Consider the following 17,293-nt stretch of genomic DNA (forward strand, 5'->3'; position numbering starts at 1 on the left):
GTTGTCGGATGACGCACGCATAAATATCCCTCTTCTCGAAGTCTTGATGACGGGAACATCTTCGAACGGATTGATTGATTATCCGCTGAACTGCAATAAGGCGAGATGCGATGGAAAATAACGAAAGAAAAATAAACGGGAAAAGCACACTATAAAAGTTTCAAAATGGATAACAATGAGAAATTTAAATAGGTACTTTTTTATAAGGCATGGTTTTGTACGATTTATTTTTCGATAAAGCTCTTAAATTGACTTTGATCAAAATATTGTGATAAACTTGCAGTTACTGTTTGTCCGAAGTGGACAAACATATTTTTAGAACGCATTACAACATGGCGGCTCGCTCAAGCATTTAAATAAAGCGAGGGCGCTGAACTACGTTTCCCAGAACTCACAGCGCTGAAAGACCGGGAGAGTTTGAGTGTCAATTGGTAAGATCTAGCGAGGATCCGCGCGACCCTGCAAGTAGTTGGGAAATCAAAGAGCTTCTACTGAGGGAGGAGGTTGGTCTTGGAGCACGGCTGGGTGACTGTCATGGGGACATGAAATGTAGCCACAAGCAGCCGGTGGGAGCGGGGAGAGCCACGCCCAGGACACCGAGGCTGCAGGGGGAACATGGTAAGTATGGCCAATATTTAATTACAGGAAGACATCAGCCTTTATAAGGCGAATCAGTATAACATTGACAGGAAGGAGAGCTTTTCTTGTCGTAAAGTGCCTAACTTATAGCTCCAACTATGCTATCTTTGACGTAACAAGGGTTTATTGGCAGTTATCTTTTGTGGCCCGTGCAAAGTCTGGAGCACTAGGCCCTCAAGCAGCCATGCAAATGATCACTCAAACACAGTCTGGGTAATTGCCTTAAGGCATGTGCTCCCAGTCCCCTTTATTAGCATGGTCACCTGACCGTGACAGCTGTGATGGATAGGTGTGGGGTGAGTGTAGAGGCCAGCTCTCTGGGTGTGGCTGGTTACATATTCTAGAACGTGTTCAGTAGATAACTACATCCCTCCCAAACTTAATTGAAAAGAAACAAGTCCAACCTAATGGAAAAAATAAAACCAAAAAACGCCACTGAGTCTTCTGGCAGTCCGTCAGACAGTACTGAATCTCGCGATCGCCTGTCCGTGGGGTTTCAGTTCACCTCATACAATGTTGTTTATTCGCGCCTGCTCTCTTGGTGTTGGAGTTACTTTAGCTGTTTAAACTGGGGGTGCATTAGAAGCACCAGTGGAGTCTGCTGCACAGATATCTTTGAAAATGCCCTGGCTCCATGGTTGGCCAACCTGCATAGACAGATGATGACAGTTTTGTGGTTGAGTCTTCCTCGGAAGCCGTGGTGCTTCCAAGTATCTATGTTTGGAGCAGTTCCATACTTCCCTCGCTTTCACACAGGACGTTTTTGAGGCCCTTTTCACTGGGCTTCCACGGGACTGTCAGGACTGTGCAGTATCTCTCCCAGGCTGTGCGAAAGAGCCACTGAGGAATGGTCAACAAGACCACGTACAAGTCACTTGTTCCGCCAGAAGGGTGAACGTCCAGGGGTGGTTTTTGCGTCAGGGCTCCGCCTGTTACTTTCACCCCCTGGGTTGGCCATTGGAAGAGTGTAAAAAATAGAATGTCTTAATCTGTTTTTAATATTTTTTAACTGTACACACAGAAGACGAACCACTTGATTTTGTTGCTGTGGGTCATGATTTTCTGATTAGTTTTGTGTGACTGCAAGTGACGCTGATCCTTTCCATTCACTAAAGCTGCTTGTGGGCAGGCCCTGCTGAGTCTTTTGTCGGGCTGATGAGCGCACAGCCCTGGGGTCACATTTGTTATTTTAATTTTATTAATTTGTAATCCTACTTTTTTTTCAGGTTCAAGATGTGCATTTCGAACTAAATTAGTTTTGTTTCGCATATGTTTAAAAAAATTAATTTCTGATTGTTTTATTCTGTCTATCCAATTATTCAACATGTCTAATATTGTTGCACCCCCGCATTTTTTGCCAGCAGTAGGGGAACCTAAAATGGATTGGGATCTATAGTATCCAATGTTTTTAGCTTATGTTGATGTGTTAGAGGAGGACGGTTGCTCGGTCAAGAGGAAACTTGCCCTTTTAAGGAATTGCTTAGGAGGAGCAGGTTTGAAAGAATTAGCGAATTTACCTCCCTAGACGGTTCTGGGAACACCTATGTTTTTGAGATTACCGTTAAACAAATGAGTATTAGATTTGGCAGGAAGATCAATACTGTTATGGAAAGATTTAAATGTTATTCGCGTGCTCAATATGAGGATGAATCCATTGAGGATTATGTAGCTGCGTTCCGTACATTAGCTGGATCTTGTGCTTTCGAAACTATTAATTTTGAACAAGTGTTAAGAGATCAAATTATTATGAAAACTAAGAGTAAGAAGATCTAAGAACGTCAATAGATGGGTACGGAGTCTTCTCTTAGTGCTGTATTAAATATTGCTAAAGGGATTGAACAGTCCGAAAAGTTTGTTAGTGAAATTAGGGGTCAAGTGGTTAAAAGTAAGGAAATTGTTCCGGAAGTATTATTAGTAAAGGATCATTCCAATTCTAAAAGAAAATCTTCTTTCCCTCCTAAGAAAGAAAACATGGGAAAAGACAACAAGTTTTTGGGGAAAAAATCCCAAGTGGTGTGTTATAGGTGTGGTGGTTTTGACCATGTAGGAAGTTATAAAGGTGTCCTGCATGGAATAAAATATGCATCAAATGCAAAAAACCTGGTCATTTTAGCAAAGTTTGCAAGTCTTCGCAAAAGATTAATTTCATGTTCTGATCAGATTTCAGAGATTAACAGTCTTTTGTGTGTTGGTGATACCAAGTGCAAAGGTTTTCCTAGTGACAAAATATTAATAAATGGTAGAGAAATGTCCATGCTTATTGATTCTTGTGCCTGGTAGAGTATTATAGGTAGAAATGTTTTTGACAAATTTTGGAGAACTAAAAAATTACTTCTCCCTGATGTTCAGCCAGGTGGTTATTCTGGCCATAAAATTGATCTTGATGGATTTATGTGGGCGATCTTGAGATTAAAAACAGAAGAACTAGAGGTAAGGTTTACATTGCCACTAAAGGTGTGTCCATTCTTGGTTGGACTCACCAACAAGAAATGGGCATGAAGCTAGATCCTAATGCGTCTTCACCTGTTTATGTTGTACCTCCTGACAGTGAGGAATTTACTAATAAATTGAGAGGTAGATTTCCTTCCATCTTCACTGATAATTTAGGGGAATTTGTAAATTTTCAACACAAAATCATTTTAAGGAGGGCGCAATTCCTGTCAGACACAGGGTAAGAAATGTGCCATTGGCGTATCAAAAGAAAATTGTGAATCATTTTGTCTGATTTAGTGTCCCAAAAATCTTTGGGCCTACAGAATCGTCTCCTTGGGTTTCTCCAGTTGTTTTATCTCCTAAGAGCAATGGCGATCTTCGTTTTGTGTGGACCTTCGTAGTTTAAATAAGGAGATATGGGTCGATAGACATTACCCCACATACACGAGCTAATTTCAACACTGTCTGGTGCCTGTGTTTTTTCCACTATAGACCTAGCTAGCGTCTATCACCGGGTAGTTTTACACGAAGAGTCCAAATTTCTAACAACATTTATTACACCAGAAGGTATGTTTCAGTTTTGCCGTATGCCGTTTGGCTTAGCCCGTGCGGCGTCTGTTTTCCAAAGACTTATGAAGGAAGTCCTGGAAGGGTGTTCAGGTGCTATCGCCTTCCAGGACAACATTCTAATTTTTGGGAAGGACTATGAAGAACATGATAAGAACTTGGAAATGGTATTAAAATGTGTACAGGAGAAAGGCCTAACCTTAAAATTTTCTAAATGCAAGTTTAGACAAAATAAAGTGGAATATCTGGGACATGAAATTTCCTGTAATGGGATTAAGCCCAAGTTCAATCCTATTCAAAGTATTTCTAATGCTCCTGCTCCTTCAACGAAAGAACAACTAGTGTCGTTTTTAGGGCTAACAGAGTTCTACAGTAAATGTGTACAAGATTACTTGTCTAAAGTTCATACTTTGAGATCTTAGTTAAAAAAAATGTAAAATTCACTTGGAACAATGAACAACAATGTGCTTTTGAACTTCTTAAAAAATAAATTGTGAATGTACCCTTTTTAAGACCTTCTGAGGTCGGAAAAGATTGTATTGTAACTGTGGATGCTAGCAATGTTGGTTTAGGTTCTGTTTTAATGCAGAAAAACAATGGTGAAGAATATGTGGTTTCATATGCATCCAGAACAATGCGTGGTGCGTAATACAATTATTCTACTATTGAAAAAGAGTTGCTAGCATGGACTTGGGCTGTGCAACACTTTCGACAATTTCTGTGGGGTACTAAATTTCTTTTATGGACGGACCACAAGCCTTTAATCAATATGTTAGCTGGTGGTGGTGGTAGAACACTTACTGCTCGATTGGCACGTTTGGCTGCCAAATTACAAGAATTTCAGTGTGTGGTTGTGTAGCAGGGATTCCGTTCTCCTACTGAACTGTGCATAGAGATCTAGAACATCAGTGACTTAGGGTGACCCAAAACTCACCTCAGTATCCAAAATCCCCTTACCGAGCTAGCTACAGTGTCTCATTGGTCATAACAAACTCCCAATGACTTAGACAAACCAGAACATGAACTTAGGTTACCTCAGGTATCGTGGAACACATGAACACTCTTTCGCTCTTTAATCATTTCAAACCAGAACTTGGAGTAAATGAGGACACGTGCATATTTGAAATATTTATTAATCAATGCAATGTTCTCAAATGCAGTATCTTGTATAATACTAACAAACAGATTATAAGAATCAGTTATCAGCATAGTTACTAGTCCATAGTAAGCAAACGGTGATAGCATATTATAATGTTGAAATGAATAGGAATTAACAACACCTATTTCTCACCTCCCTATTTAGCATATTATATTATATCTATGAAGGTCTCTTTTGGGTTTTAGCAGGGCGGGCCCATACCTCTAAATGTCAGGAGGAGAAGATCACATCATCTGCCACCAGCTCTCTGTATGCGAAGCATCATCAGGTGTGTTCTTGCATTCCCTGTAACTCTATCTTAAACCCGCTTAGAGCCCAATGTTGGCAGCAACTGTATTTATGTTATGTCTAATGTGGTGCGAAGATCAGACCTCCCAGCAACCTTGTATCGAGTTATTCTTAGAGGGTTCAGCACTCACTGTTCAGACAGTGTACCAAGCAAAACTGATACCAGAGTAATAACATATTCTCAAATAAATCACATCGCTCTTCTAGGTTGAAAGCTACAACAAGTATGTGTCATGTGCAAACTGAAGCCGAAGGAAAAATGGCGTTTAAACATGTAATAAGCTCATGCTAACTTAACACAGTATATATAAAGAAGTATCTATATGACCCCCCCCCCCCCCCAATGATCCGAGCACGGTCAAAAAAGGAAAGCCAACACTAGAATTGAGACATAACATGAAAGCAGAGTTCAACAATATTGAGCCAAGCTAAATATAAAAATATATATGAATGCCTATAGTGGCCAAACAAATGTTATCAAAAGACTGCAACGCAGGGCCTCTGAAGTACAAGGATATAGGACTAGGCCGCATAAATCCAAATGTTTATAAGAAAAAAGGGCACTTTTCAAAAATACAAAAGTCACGTGCCATAATAATGAAAGTCTCCAAGGCATCTCATGATTGGACAGAATATGCAAAATATGCAGCAACAGCTTCCAACATGAAATCACTGTCATCATCCGAAAACAGTTCAACCATCCAATTAAGTAATGGGAAAGAACATACGTGCTCCTCCAGCACCGGATCCTCTAGCAACATCAGAGGACAACTTGGTGGGTTCTCAAGAACGCTATGTGCCAGAAACTCTTGCCCCGCTGCGGGTATGTCCCACTGACCCATTAGTCCATGCATCGCTGCCAAGGCCATAATCCTTTCGCCAGAACAAACCAACTCGTGAGCAACTACGGGGCTCATCAGGTGATTAAAATCGACGTCAGGAGATATCGTCAAGCAGAGACACAAATCAATGGCCCAGTCGAAATCGCAGCTCAGGCAATGAAACACAGGCTGGACACATGTGAAATAGGAAAATCGAAACGATAATCCAAAAGCCGTGCTTAAAGTCGCAAGCGGCAGGGTGCCATAGTAATCAAGCATCCGGTTACGAAACAGTGGCAGGAGCAGTTGAACGGCTTCTTGTGCAGGACGGGCATCCATGTTTTATAAAGCAAAACAATATCAAAATGCCTGCAGCCAAAGCCAGCAAAACAGGGAATCCGCCAAACAAACTTGAAAATATAGAATGAAAGAACGCGGGGATGACGCCAAATATTTTTTCAAAGGTAGTCACGAGACCACTGCTAACTAATTTTAAAAAAATGAGCGAGACCAGACGTGTAGGAGGCATTAAAGATTTGATGAACCAGCTCGCAGAAATGAAACGGCAAGTCAGTATTTAAAAGTGCCTGCACCTCTGTGCGTGTGTTAGCTATGTGAAGGACATAAGTTTCACGGGCCGAGCTCAGGGCCACTTCTTTTTGAGACAAAAGGGCTCTTATTCTACTCATACCATTGAACTCCGCTTTCAAGGTTGGGATGCGCGGCCAGATGGAAACATCTGAATTCCCATGTGTGGGAGGATCTAGAACATTTTTGCAACACACCACACGTTCCGATACAGTTACCACATAAGCGATACCGATAATTAAACCACAACACTCCTCGTTATTCAAAAGCAAATAACTACCATTTGTCAATAATGTGAATGTGGGAACTATCGCTGGAACTGGTGTGCCTTTCAAAACACAGGCTAAATTAGGCCGGTCCTGATTACAAGAACCGTGTAACTGGATGTGTCGGCATATTAATGAACTGTCAGGCGACTGCGTGCGTTCTTCACCATTAAGATTCACTTCCTTTCCATCCTTTAGACATCTGTATGTGTATGGTAAAGACAATGCCTCATGGAGGAATGCGCTGCCTAGTGGTTCATATCGCCCTATTGCAATATACCGCATACAATTAGTGAATTTGTACAAAGCAAATGGTAATGTAATTAATCCATGGATAAGCCACGTTGCAGCAGTGGCTTCAGCTACAGAAAACGGTAAAGATTCCAACCTTTCAATATGTAACATAGAAAATGATGCATCACGCATTGAAAGCATGCGCTGCTTTTCAGTCAAATTAAATGGGGCAAAGAGGGAAGACACGTTCATGTAACTCCAGGGCACACAGCCCACCTTAAGAGTCTGTAGTGTCCATGCAAACTGCATTACAGAACGCAATTGATTTTGACCATGGTATAATACAGACACCTCATCATGCACAATGTCAACAACAGAAGAAACAATATTATTCAACGTGTAAATTCGGGAAGAAAGCATGTTAATACTGTTATCGACAACTGCAAGCACTTTTTCCAAACTAGCTTGGTCAATAGCCCTTAGTCGTTTAGCAGCTTCAATTTGTGAAAATTTCCAAATCTCATTGTAAATCTCATAAATCCACCGTTTAGTTCTACCGTTAGCTGGGCCTTTTATAAAATCATTTAGATCTACATTATCACTCAACTGGGACAGATGCAGTTTAACAGCAGCTAATGTGGAATGTTGTAGCCAATTCTGACACAATTTGCCCACTGAGTAAGTTGTAACAGTATGATCTGCCTCAAAACGGGGATCAGGTCTGACTTATGTAAAACCTTCAGACAAACCCAGAAAACTACGTTGGCAAGAATCAGAGCTTCTATGCCACATCAGCCAACTCTTTGGATCCAAACTGGATACATTAAAGGATGAATTGTGCAATAGTGCTTGAAAATCACGAATGGACAATTTAGTGTAATTACTCCAACCTGAATATTCTTCCAATTCGGGGATGGTTGGTGTATTCAATTTTTTAGAAGTTGCCAATACAAAGCATGTTGTTTGTGAAATGGTAGAATTTAGAAACAACATGTGATTCGGGATGAGACATGCACGGTGCAAAGCCTCAGTGCCTTGTACCTGCCAATTTTTGGTACCCCAAACCGATTTAAGGTCAATTATTTCCTTCCATAGCTCGTAGCCATCTACAGCTAACTTGTCTAGAAAGGACTTCGAATACAGCAATTTAGTATCGGTAAGTCTAACTTTGGACATGGACTTTTGTGCCATTTTAAAATAAAACGACTCAGGATTTGATTGATTAAAGTCTGTAAAATAAGTGTATTTTTCCAGAAATGTACTGGAGCTGCCTTGTAATGGAGCTGGGCAATGTTCCCCCTGTGTGTAATTCACATTACCCCTCCTGGAACTTGTTTTATGCAGAAAATGATTACCATAATGTTGAAAGCAAAACAAATCAACATAATTAATAGAATCTAAGTATAAATCCTCAGCATCAAAGGCAGCATAATATTTCAAATCAGAGAATAATGCTTCTACGGCCTGAATATCCCAATCATGAGAACGGATGTTTTGTTTCACTACATCCCCCATATTCACTCTAAGCACATTCGGAACATTAATCACTTCAGTGGGGCCATGGATTTGAAATCTAACCGCATCCCACACAATCCCATCAAGGACAGGCCAAGCAGTGATGTTAACTGTATTCGACTCTCTTTTCAGTCTGTGTGCTGAATGTGACGAGGAAAGTGGGGCCAATGTTCCATTAAGGTGCCTGATTCCTGTTCTCTCTTTGACATAGTGTCCATCGATCAGACGGAAAAAATAAAACACAAAACCAATTGACATAAAAAGATAAATTGAAAAAAGAACTCGCCAAATATATGTCCAAGGGGGAATCAAAAAATGTTTTTTAAATAAGATGACATATGTTGCTAAACGTGAGGGTTTTTTTCAAATGTGTTGAAGTAGAGTCAAAAGAGAATCTGGATTCTATGGCCAAACGAGTCTGTAAATCGGGTATTGATAAATCAGTTGGATAGGTATAATTCAGGTCATCATTGTCATTTAATAGGAAATGTGTTCAATAAAGGACTGGAAACAACAGGCATCTCGAGGGTCACTAGAAGTAATGGCCAACACCGAATGTCTCACCATGGAAGGACAGGATACTGCCGGTGTCATGCAATGAAGAATCGACCACCCTGTGTGTCTTGACATTGTCAATTGAGATAAATCTGTTTTCCTTACGACCTGGAAGTGGTGGTAATATGACTGTTCTCGTGCCCTTCACTCCAAGTACCCGAACCGGTGCACGATATGAAGGACCAAATTCTTTCTTGTTATCGATCTTCTCTCGAACCAGTTCTCCAACTTGTGTTAGCCAGCCAACTACTGAGATCTGCAATGCAACATCCGATGTGGAGGGCAAATGTTCCTTAGCTAGACTGTCTCTGGTCTTTTGTAGATCCTGTAAAACATTGCAATGTTCTTCTACGTCAAAGGCTGCGGCCTGGGCCTTGCAGTCTAGACCGCCGAGGTCAGGAACATACATCTTGATACCAAAGAGCATTTAGTATGGGGTCCGCCCACCCAGAGACCTTCTAGGGAGATTATTAAGAGCACGCTGCACGCCATTGAGATGGGCCAAGCAGTTTCTGCCAGTGCCTATAACTCGAGCTGTCAAAGATTGCTTTAAGTCACGCTTCATCCGTTCCACTACACTGTTACCCTCAGGTCTGTATGGAGACGAAAACTTGACTTGGACCCCCAACGAAACCATAGCATCCTTATATGCCTTAGAGGCGAAAGCCGGACCCTGATCCGAATGGAAGGTACCACAGGCAAAAATCCCTACAAAGACACGCAAATCTCTTATGACAGTCCGTGAATCAGCGCTGCGATGGGGCCATACCCACACAAAGCGTGTGCATGAATCGACTGCTACTAAGATGTACTTATACGCAGTATCAGAAGAAAAAGGACCGCAGTGATCTAAATAAACGCAACCTAGCGGTTTATTAGATATGTACAACTGTGTCTGAGGCGGACGCGCAGCAGTCGAAGGCTTAATCTGCTGGCAAATGTCACATTGAAGGACATAATCGCGCGTCTGTTTATACAGTCCCCGCCACCAGAACCTTTGTTGTAGCTGAGTTACAGTGGCTGAGACGCCCGCATGCGCAGACGCCACACCTTCATGCGCCGCTGTAATCAAAGTAGCTATGCAAACCATGTTGGGAATCAAACGTTCACCAACACCAGGAATTTTCACGTAAGGAACCTTATCGGGACCTAAGTGGTATGTGTACTTCGAAGGGAACCCCGCAGGATATTTACCTCCCTTCTCAGTGGCAGCTACAGCTGCCAAGATGTCATCATCTATTTTACTTTTGGACCGTGTAACAGCTGCAACTAAATATTTGGATACTGCTGACTTCGCTGCTTCATCAGCCAGCGAATTACCGACAGCGTGGACTCCTACGCGCTGATGGCCGAGAGTATGAATCACAAACACGAGTGGTAACTTTTCTTTAAGTTCAGCCACTCGGACCCAGATCATTTTATGTTTTATTGTGCTACCCTTGGAATCACGAAATTCATTCTGAATCCAAAAGAACAAGTTCTCATTGTAAGACTGGACACAGTAGTAAGAATCACTTACGATCAAAGTAGTCACACAAGGATCAGCGTACTCCAACGCAAACATAAGAGCACGAAGTTCCGCTAATTGTGCGGTGCATTCCCCAAGTGTCTGCGTATGCACGACACTGGACTTGAACTCATCGTTCACCATGGCACCGACCACAATGGCGCACGCGGAAACGTAGGCATGTTTAGAGCCATGCGCAACCTGCGCCGAACCATCTGTTTAAATGATGCAATGGAAATCAAACAGGATAGTGTGGTCAGGTGAGGACCTAAAGGCTCTTGTCCCCCATCCAAATGCTGCCTGCACTCTACAGACCCTCTGACTTTCGCCCCTCCTCAGATATGCAGCAATTGTGAGATAGTTTTTGGCAGTGAAGACTCTGTGAGGCCCCCTAATCCCAAATCCCCACCTCAGATAGGCCTTAGAGCTGGCTTACTGAACTGTAGATCCCTAGCCAAACATGCTGATGATGTCTGGCTTTTACTTGAAGAACAGGAAAGGGATATCCTGTTTTTAACGGAAACATGGATTAAGGAAGACAACCTGACCTCCATTGCACTGGCAGTCCCTTTGGGATTTAAAATATGCCTCGCCAACCGCTCTGGGACGAAAAGAGGCGGTGGCGTAGCTATTATTTTCAGGGCTCGACAAATCCACTCGCCCGCTCGCATTTGCGAGGGAGAATGGATCAGGACGAGCTATTTTTAGGTCCTACTCGCCCTTTCTGGCGAGTAGGAAGTCAAACTAACTTTTGTCCTCTGTCTTTGAAAACAGAGCAAAAGTGACAAGATAACATGATTTAAAGGCACTTTTATTGCTCCTAAAGGGAATGAGCAATAAAGATGCCTTTAAATCTTGTTATCTTGTCACTTTTGCTCCGTTTTCAGAGACGGAGGTCAAGTGGGTTGCAGTCAGGTCGAGGGGATTTTCCATGGTACTAGACCTGCAGGACTAGTACCATTTTTCGGATTTGTCGAGCCCTGATTTTTAAAGAGCACTTAATATTAACTTCCTCAGCCCCCACAACTATTCAAGGAATTGAAGGCCTTCACTTCTGCTTTCAGGCGTGCCCTCAGCTCTCACTAGCAGGATTGGTGATATATCGCCCTCCGGGCGGCGTAGATCCCAACCTAATTACCCTACTGGACACGATTGTCCAGAGCTCGCTCCTCCACCCCCATTTCCTTGTGGTGGGTGACTTCAACATCCACATGGATAAACCCGACTGTGCCATGGCAGAGCAACTCAGAGCTACTTTAAGCACGGCCAGTCTTAGACTGATCAATGAGGGCCCTACACATACGGGGGGGCCATACTATTGATCTCATCTTCTCTAATATAAAAAATGTGCTGCCCGAGGTACCACTCCCCCTGACTTGGTCAGACCACTCACTTGTCCCATTCACACTGAACTTGGTGCATGACATTTCTACGTCAAGCAAATGTTACTTCCTAAAAAGGCAATGGAAAAAGCTGACCCCCGAGACTATGGGCCCTGTCTTGGCACAAACCACCCAATCTCTGACAAATAATGCCAATATTGATGCTCAACTCCTCAACGAGTGGATTGGAAAGATGGTCTCCTCCATTGCGCCAGCCTCCCGAGCACTATCAAAAAGAGACTCTCCCTCAGCACCCTGGTTCTCGCAGGAACTAAGAAAAGAGAAAGCAGCTTGTAAAAAGCTGGAGAGACTCTGAAGAGCAAGTTATGGCCTAGAGGAAAGAACTAGGTATAAGGAAGCCTCTAAAAATCTACGGAAAGCTATTAGAAAAAGTAAACAACGCTTTTACGCAGACTCGATTCTACAGGCAGAACAGTCTAGTAAACAGATCTTCAAAGTAGTACAGTCATTTTTTAAACCAAAGTGCATTGAGAGGGAGGTTGCTCCAACAGTTATGCTATGTGAGCAAATTTCCGAGTTCTTTGACCAAAAAATTAAAAAGGTCTATGACTCTTTTGGACCAGTAATAAAAACAGTGAAACAGGACCTCGCGAGTAATGGCGAGCTAGGTGAGACTTTCACCCAGTTCCTGAATATCCCCCTGAGTGAAGTAAGGCAAGAACTCGTCCGATGCAAATCTGGTTCACCCGACGACCCTTGCCCTGCAAAATTATGGAGCTCTATAGCCGACTTCGTAGCCCCTACACTTCAACATATCTGAAACTCCTCCATTTTTTCGGGCATATTTCCGGATGTATGGAAACACGCTACCCTCCTGCCCCTGAAGAAAAAGCCTAATGGGGATCCAGAAGATCTCACTAATCTCCGCCCAATATCCCTATTAGCTGCCCCGGGAAAAATGTTGGAGAAAGTCATACAGCGCCAACGGAGTAAATTTGTAGAAGTAAATAAAATCCTACATGAAACACAGTCTGGCTTCCTTCCCGGCTTTAGCACGGAAACAGCGCTTATTGAGGTAGCCGAGTCAGTAAGGTGGTCGATGGATGCAGGGAACTCGGCTATGCTGGTACTCCTGGATCTGTCGGCCGCCTTCGATACGGTGGACCACGCCAGACTACTCAGCCGGCTGGCCGAGATAGGGATTCAGGATAAGGCGTTGGGTTGGATACACTCTTATCTATCCCAGAGAACTCAGAAGGTGGCACTTGGGACGATCCCTTCGGCACCCAAGACCCTTGGCTGTGGAGTTCCGCAAGGGTCGGCCCTAAGCCCCCTTTTGTTCAACGTCTACCTTGCTCCTCTCTTTACGCTAATTGCCAACTGGGGTGTCAAGGCAATTTCGTATGCCGACGACACACAGTTGGTATTTCCATACTCCAAGATCACGCAAGAGTCCTTTTCAAACTTCAAAGGCTGTCTCCAAGATGTAGCACATTGGATGAATGCAAATAAATTAAGACTCAATGCCAATAAGACCGAAGTTATCTTTTTTGGCAAGGGTCCCCCTCCCGCGTCAGAACTTTGGTGGCCGATGGAGATGGGCCCTGCCCCCTCACCTAGTCACACGGCAAAAAATCTTGGAGTGAGATGGGATGATAGTATGTCTTTTACCTCCCATATCCAACAAGTTGCCGGCTGCTGCATGAGTAAACTGAGAAATCTCCGAAAAATCCTCAGACTCCTTCCAGAGAGCTGCCGAAAAACGGTTATCCACGCTACTGTTACCTCAATGCTGGATTATGCCAACGGACTCTACCTAGGCCTACCAAAATACCTGACACAAAAGCTTCAGGTAGTTCAAAATGCGGCTGCGAGACTGTTACTGCGAATTCCACTCAAGCAGTCAATCTCTCCGCATCTTCGATCCCTGCACTGACTGCCAGTTGCCAGCAGAATAAAGTTTAAAGCACTGACGTTGGCATTTAGATCTCTGCATGGCTCCTGTCCAGAATACTTGAAAAAACGCCTCCCCAGATATTCCCAAACCCGTGCATTGCGGTCCAATTGCCGTGTTCAATTGGCAGTCCCACGTACGAAAAAGGCTCGACTAGGCGGTCGGACTTTCTCGGCTAACGTCTCCGCTCTGTGGAATACCCTGCCACAAGAAATTCAACAGGCTCCTTCTGAACCCTGTTTTAAGACACTACTGAAAACTTGGCTCTTTATCCAACCCCGTTAGCTTTTCCATCATTAGCCCCGGGTCATCTGTGTTCTACTAGCGCCGGGACACCTCCTCGCGAGGTAGCTGTTGCGCTATACAAAATTCAGTATTATTATTATTATTATTATTATCCTCCAACGGCCGCATTGCTAAAGGAGCAGGATGAACAAATTCATACTGTAAGTACTCCTGCGACCGTAAAGTGGCGTCAAATATAAACGTGACATCCTGGGACGTCAAGGATGCAGCCCATTGAATCCACCGAGGGTGTAAAGCTTTGGAATTTGGTACACTGGCTTTCGTAACTGCCTCCAAGGCAGGACACGGGGTAACTACCAACATGCGCTTTCCATGTGACAGGGCACGTTCCTTAAGGATTGCCATCTGTACAGCCGTCAATTTTCTCCACAGTGGAAAATCGAATTTCAGCCGAAGTGTACAAGTGTGACTTGTAAGCAATAGGTACTGTAACTCCTTCATAAAAAGTTAGGTACGTGAAACCCACCGTCCCAGGGATAATTCTTATCACCAGGCTGGTCTGGTTATCACGAGTCTGTAAATATTCAGAAGCGAGCAGATCAGCCTGCAAAGACTGCAGAATAGCTGAATGCTCAGGCAGCCAGCATGATTTGGAAAAAGATGGTTGTATCAAAGCATACCAAGGCTTGATACGCTGGGCGTATTCCGGAATGTATGTTCTCCCGAAATTTAAGAAGCCCAGTAAAGATTGTAATTTTTTCAGTGTTGTCGGAGAGCGCAACTGTGCGCATTTCTCCAGGAAATGAGGAGCCAACCCCTTTCCTTCATTGTTAAGCTGGTAGCCCAGAAACAACAATGTGTACTCCGCAATGTGCGATTTTTCAAAGTTAAACTTGTAACCCATGTCTGCAAAGTTACAAATTATGCTATTAACTCGACACAGATGCTCCCAAAGTTCCTAGTCTGTGAGATAAATGTCATCCACATACGAACAAGCAACCGGGTCGATTCTCTCCAAAAGAGAGACAATGCGGGCGGAAAAAACTCCAGGACTATTCTTATAGCCCATAGGGAGACGCCGAAACATTTTTTGCACACCGCCGCATGTGAAGGAGGTCCATTGGGAACTTAGACCATCCAATCGATGGGCATAAAAACCATTGGAAATGTCAAGCGTGGTTTTGAACCGCTTACGCTCCAGACTATTCACTAGGGCAGAGCCGTGAGTATTCTGTACTGCACAGTTACGGCAATGCGAGTTCAAATGCCGGTAATCTAAAACCAAACGATATGAGCCGTCTGGCTTGTTTACAGTAAAAAGGGGGTTATTCATCGGTGACACACACGTTTCAATTACACCTTGATATTTCAATTGTTCAAGGATAGCCGCGACTGAAGCTTTGGCTTCACGTCGTATGGGATATTGGGGTTGAGGCTGCGGCTGAGACCGTAAAGGAATCTCGTGGCTTGGAGACAATTTATCCCAGCCGCATTGATTGCGGTACACAGCCGGCGCAAGCGCCAGAGCCCACTCTTCTGCAAAATGCAGCGCTTCCACTCTCGAAACAGTGTGCGCGAAACTGGGGAGGATCACCTCCTCCCCTCGCGGAGCTGCGAGAACAAAAGTTGGGGGCCAGTCAGCCTCCGAAAGCAAAATGCCATACGTAGACGAAAGATTTTCCCAAAATACCCCTTTTACAGTTCGCTGTATGTCACCTTCTATCAACAGGACAATTTCAAAAAGTCTATCGGGGGGAGCAACTCTTGTATCAGCTGTTTCAATCACAAAATAAGTATCAGTCGCTTACACCTCCAGTAGTGGACGGAGGGCCTCTCTCACTATGGTAATCTCCGCCTCGCTGTCCAGCAAGGTCAGAGCCCACGTCAGATTCCGAAGCCGCGTTCTCACTATCTGGGGCATATCGATGCGCTGTCAAGGTGGCGACTTTCTTCTTGGCAAACTGTGGTCTCTTGGGTGCAGTGCCTTCCTGCTGCACTCCACGGTTTCGCGGGCGGGGCTGACCACGTCCTTGTTGTCCACCCCGACCCCTGCCGCCCCCTCCTCCACCGGTTGTCGGGGCCGATGAGTCCTGAAAGGAACGAGGAGAGCATTGGTCAGAAGCCTGAAAACGTTCAGGTGATTTAATCATCGCGCGATCGCGCAAATCATAAACCCGATCCGACTGCGCAGGCAACGGAGACGCAGGACGAGAAACCTGCGTTTGTTGTTGTTGCTGTTGCTTACCCTGTTTCTGTTTTTTAGGCCAATTTTGTTTTTTGGACTTGGGCTGAACTTCCGTTTCCGAAGTTTGTCCCTGGGGCTGCTTTTTCTCCTTAACAGAAAAAGGCTTAAGACCCCTAGAAGTGCGACCTACGGTTTTATAAGCCGCCACAATTATTCTCGCCAACTGCCGGGGTTTTTCTGCATCGCGAAGCACCGCCAAAGCGTTAGCCACCTGAAAGTTCACTGCATCCCCCTTGACATTCGCAAGGATCAGATCGCAAACTACATCAAAGGTGCCACACAGACGCTTACCCAACTCAACCGCAGATTCCGGTCCGTGATCATCTTGAACACGTTTAAGGACCAAAGACAGCACGGACATAGACTGGGTGCCGTAGCACCGCGCATAGACCGCGGCAAACGTCTTACCCCAGGTCTCACAGTCAACAAGCTCAGGGGCCAAATCTTTCTGCAAACTAAGCATAAGAATCTGTTGCTTTTCACCAGGCGTCGTATTAGGAAACACAGCCTCCAGCTGGTCAAATTTCTCGGCAAGCCAGAAAGGAAAATCATCCTTATCCTGGGGCTTCTTGCCCATTACAGAATTCACCATGACAGGACTGATTTTCAAACTAGCCTGCCCTGCCGGAAGTGCCGCACACCTCCTGGGGCTGCACCCTGAACATTACGGCTTGTGTAATGCACTAGCGCTCTATATGTAAGGAAGAAGGGGTATCCCCGACTAGAGTTCCTAATTCGGGATGGGCATGGTATTTGAAAAGAAATAATTAGGAACTAATATTTAAACAAAGGACATAAGCGGACTAGTGACAGCACAAACTGTGATTAAACAAAATGCATGGTACAAAATTATTTTATTAAATATTCATTATGGTAAAAAAACATTGTTGTTTAATTATACATGATTATTGTGTGCATGCCTCCATTATATAT

The 17,293-nt window shown here is 43.9% G+C and overlaps 1 protein-coding gene across 1 annotated transcript in view; it reads left to right on the forward strand.

Moving 5' to 3' along the window:
• The first annotated feature begins 393 nt into the window (after positions 1–393).
• Positions 394–17,293, forward strand: part of RAD54L (RAD54 like) — a 216,967-nt gene continuing 200,067 nt past the window's right edge. Inside the window, exon 1 of the mRNA XM_086952343.1 lies at positions 394–618. Within this exon, the coding sequence (XP_086808469.1) occupies positions 616–618 (3 nt within the window). The 5' untranslated portion in view covers positions 394–615. The remainder of the gene's footprint in view (positions 619–17,293) is intronic.

The sequence above is a fragment of the Lissotriton vulgaris genome, chromosome 1_1 (genome assembly GCF_964263255.1).
Source record: "Lissotriton vulgaris chromosome 1_1, aLisVul1.2, whole genome shotgun sequence".
In the NCBI taxonomy this organism is placed as follows: domain Eukaryota; kingdom Metazoa; phylum Chordata; class Amphibia; order Caudata; family Salamandridae; genus Lissotriton; species Lissotriton vulgaris.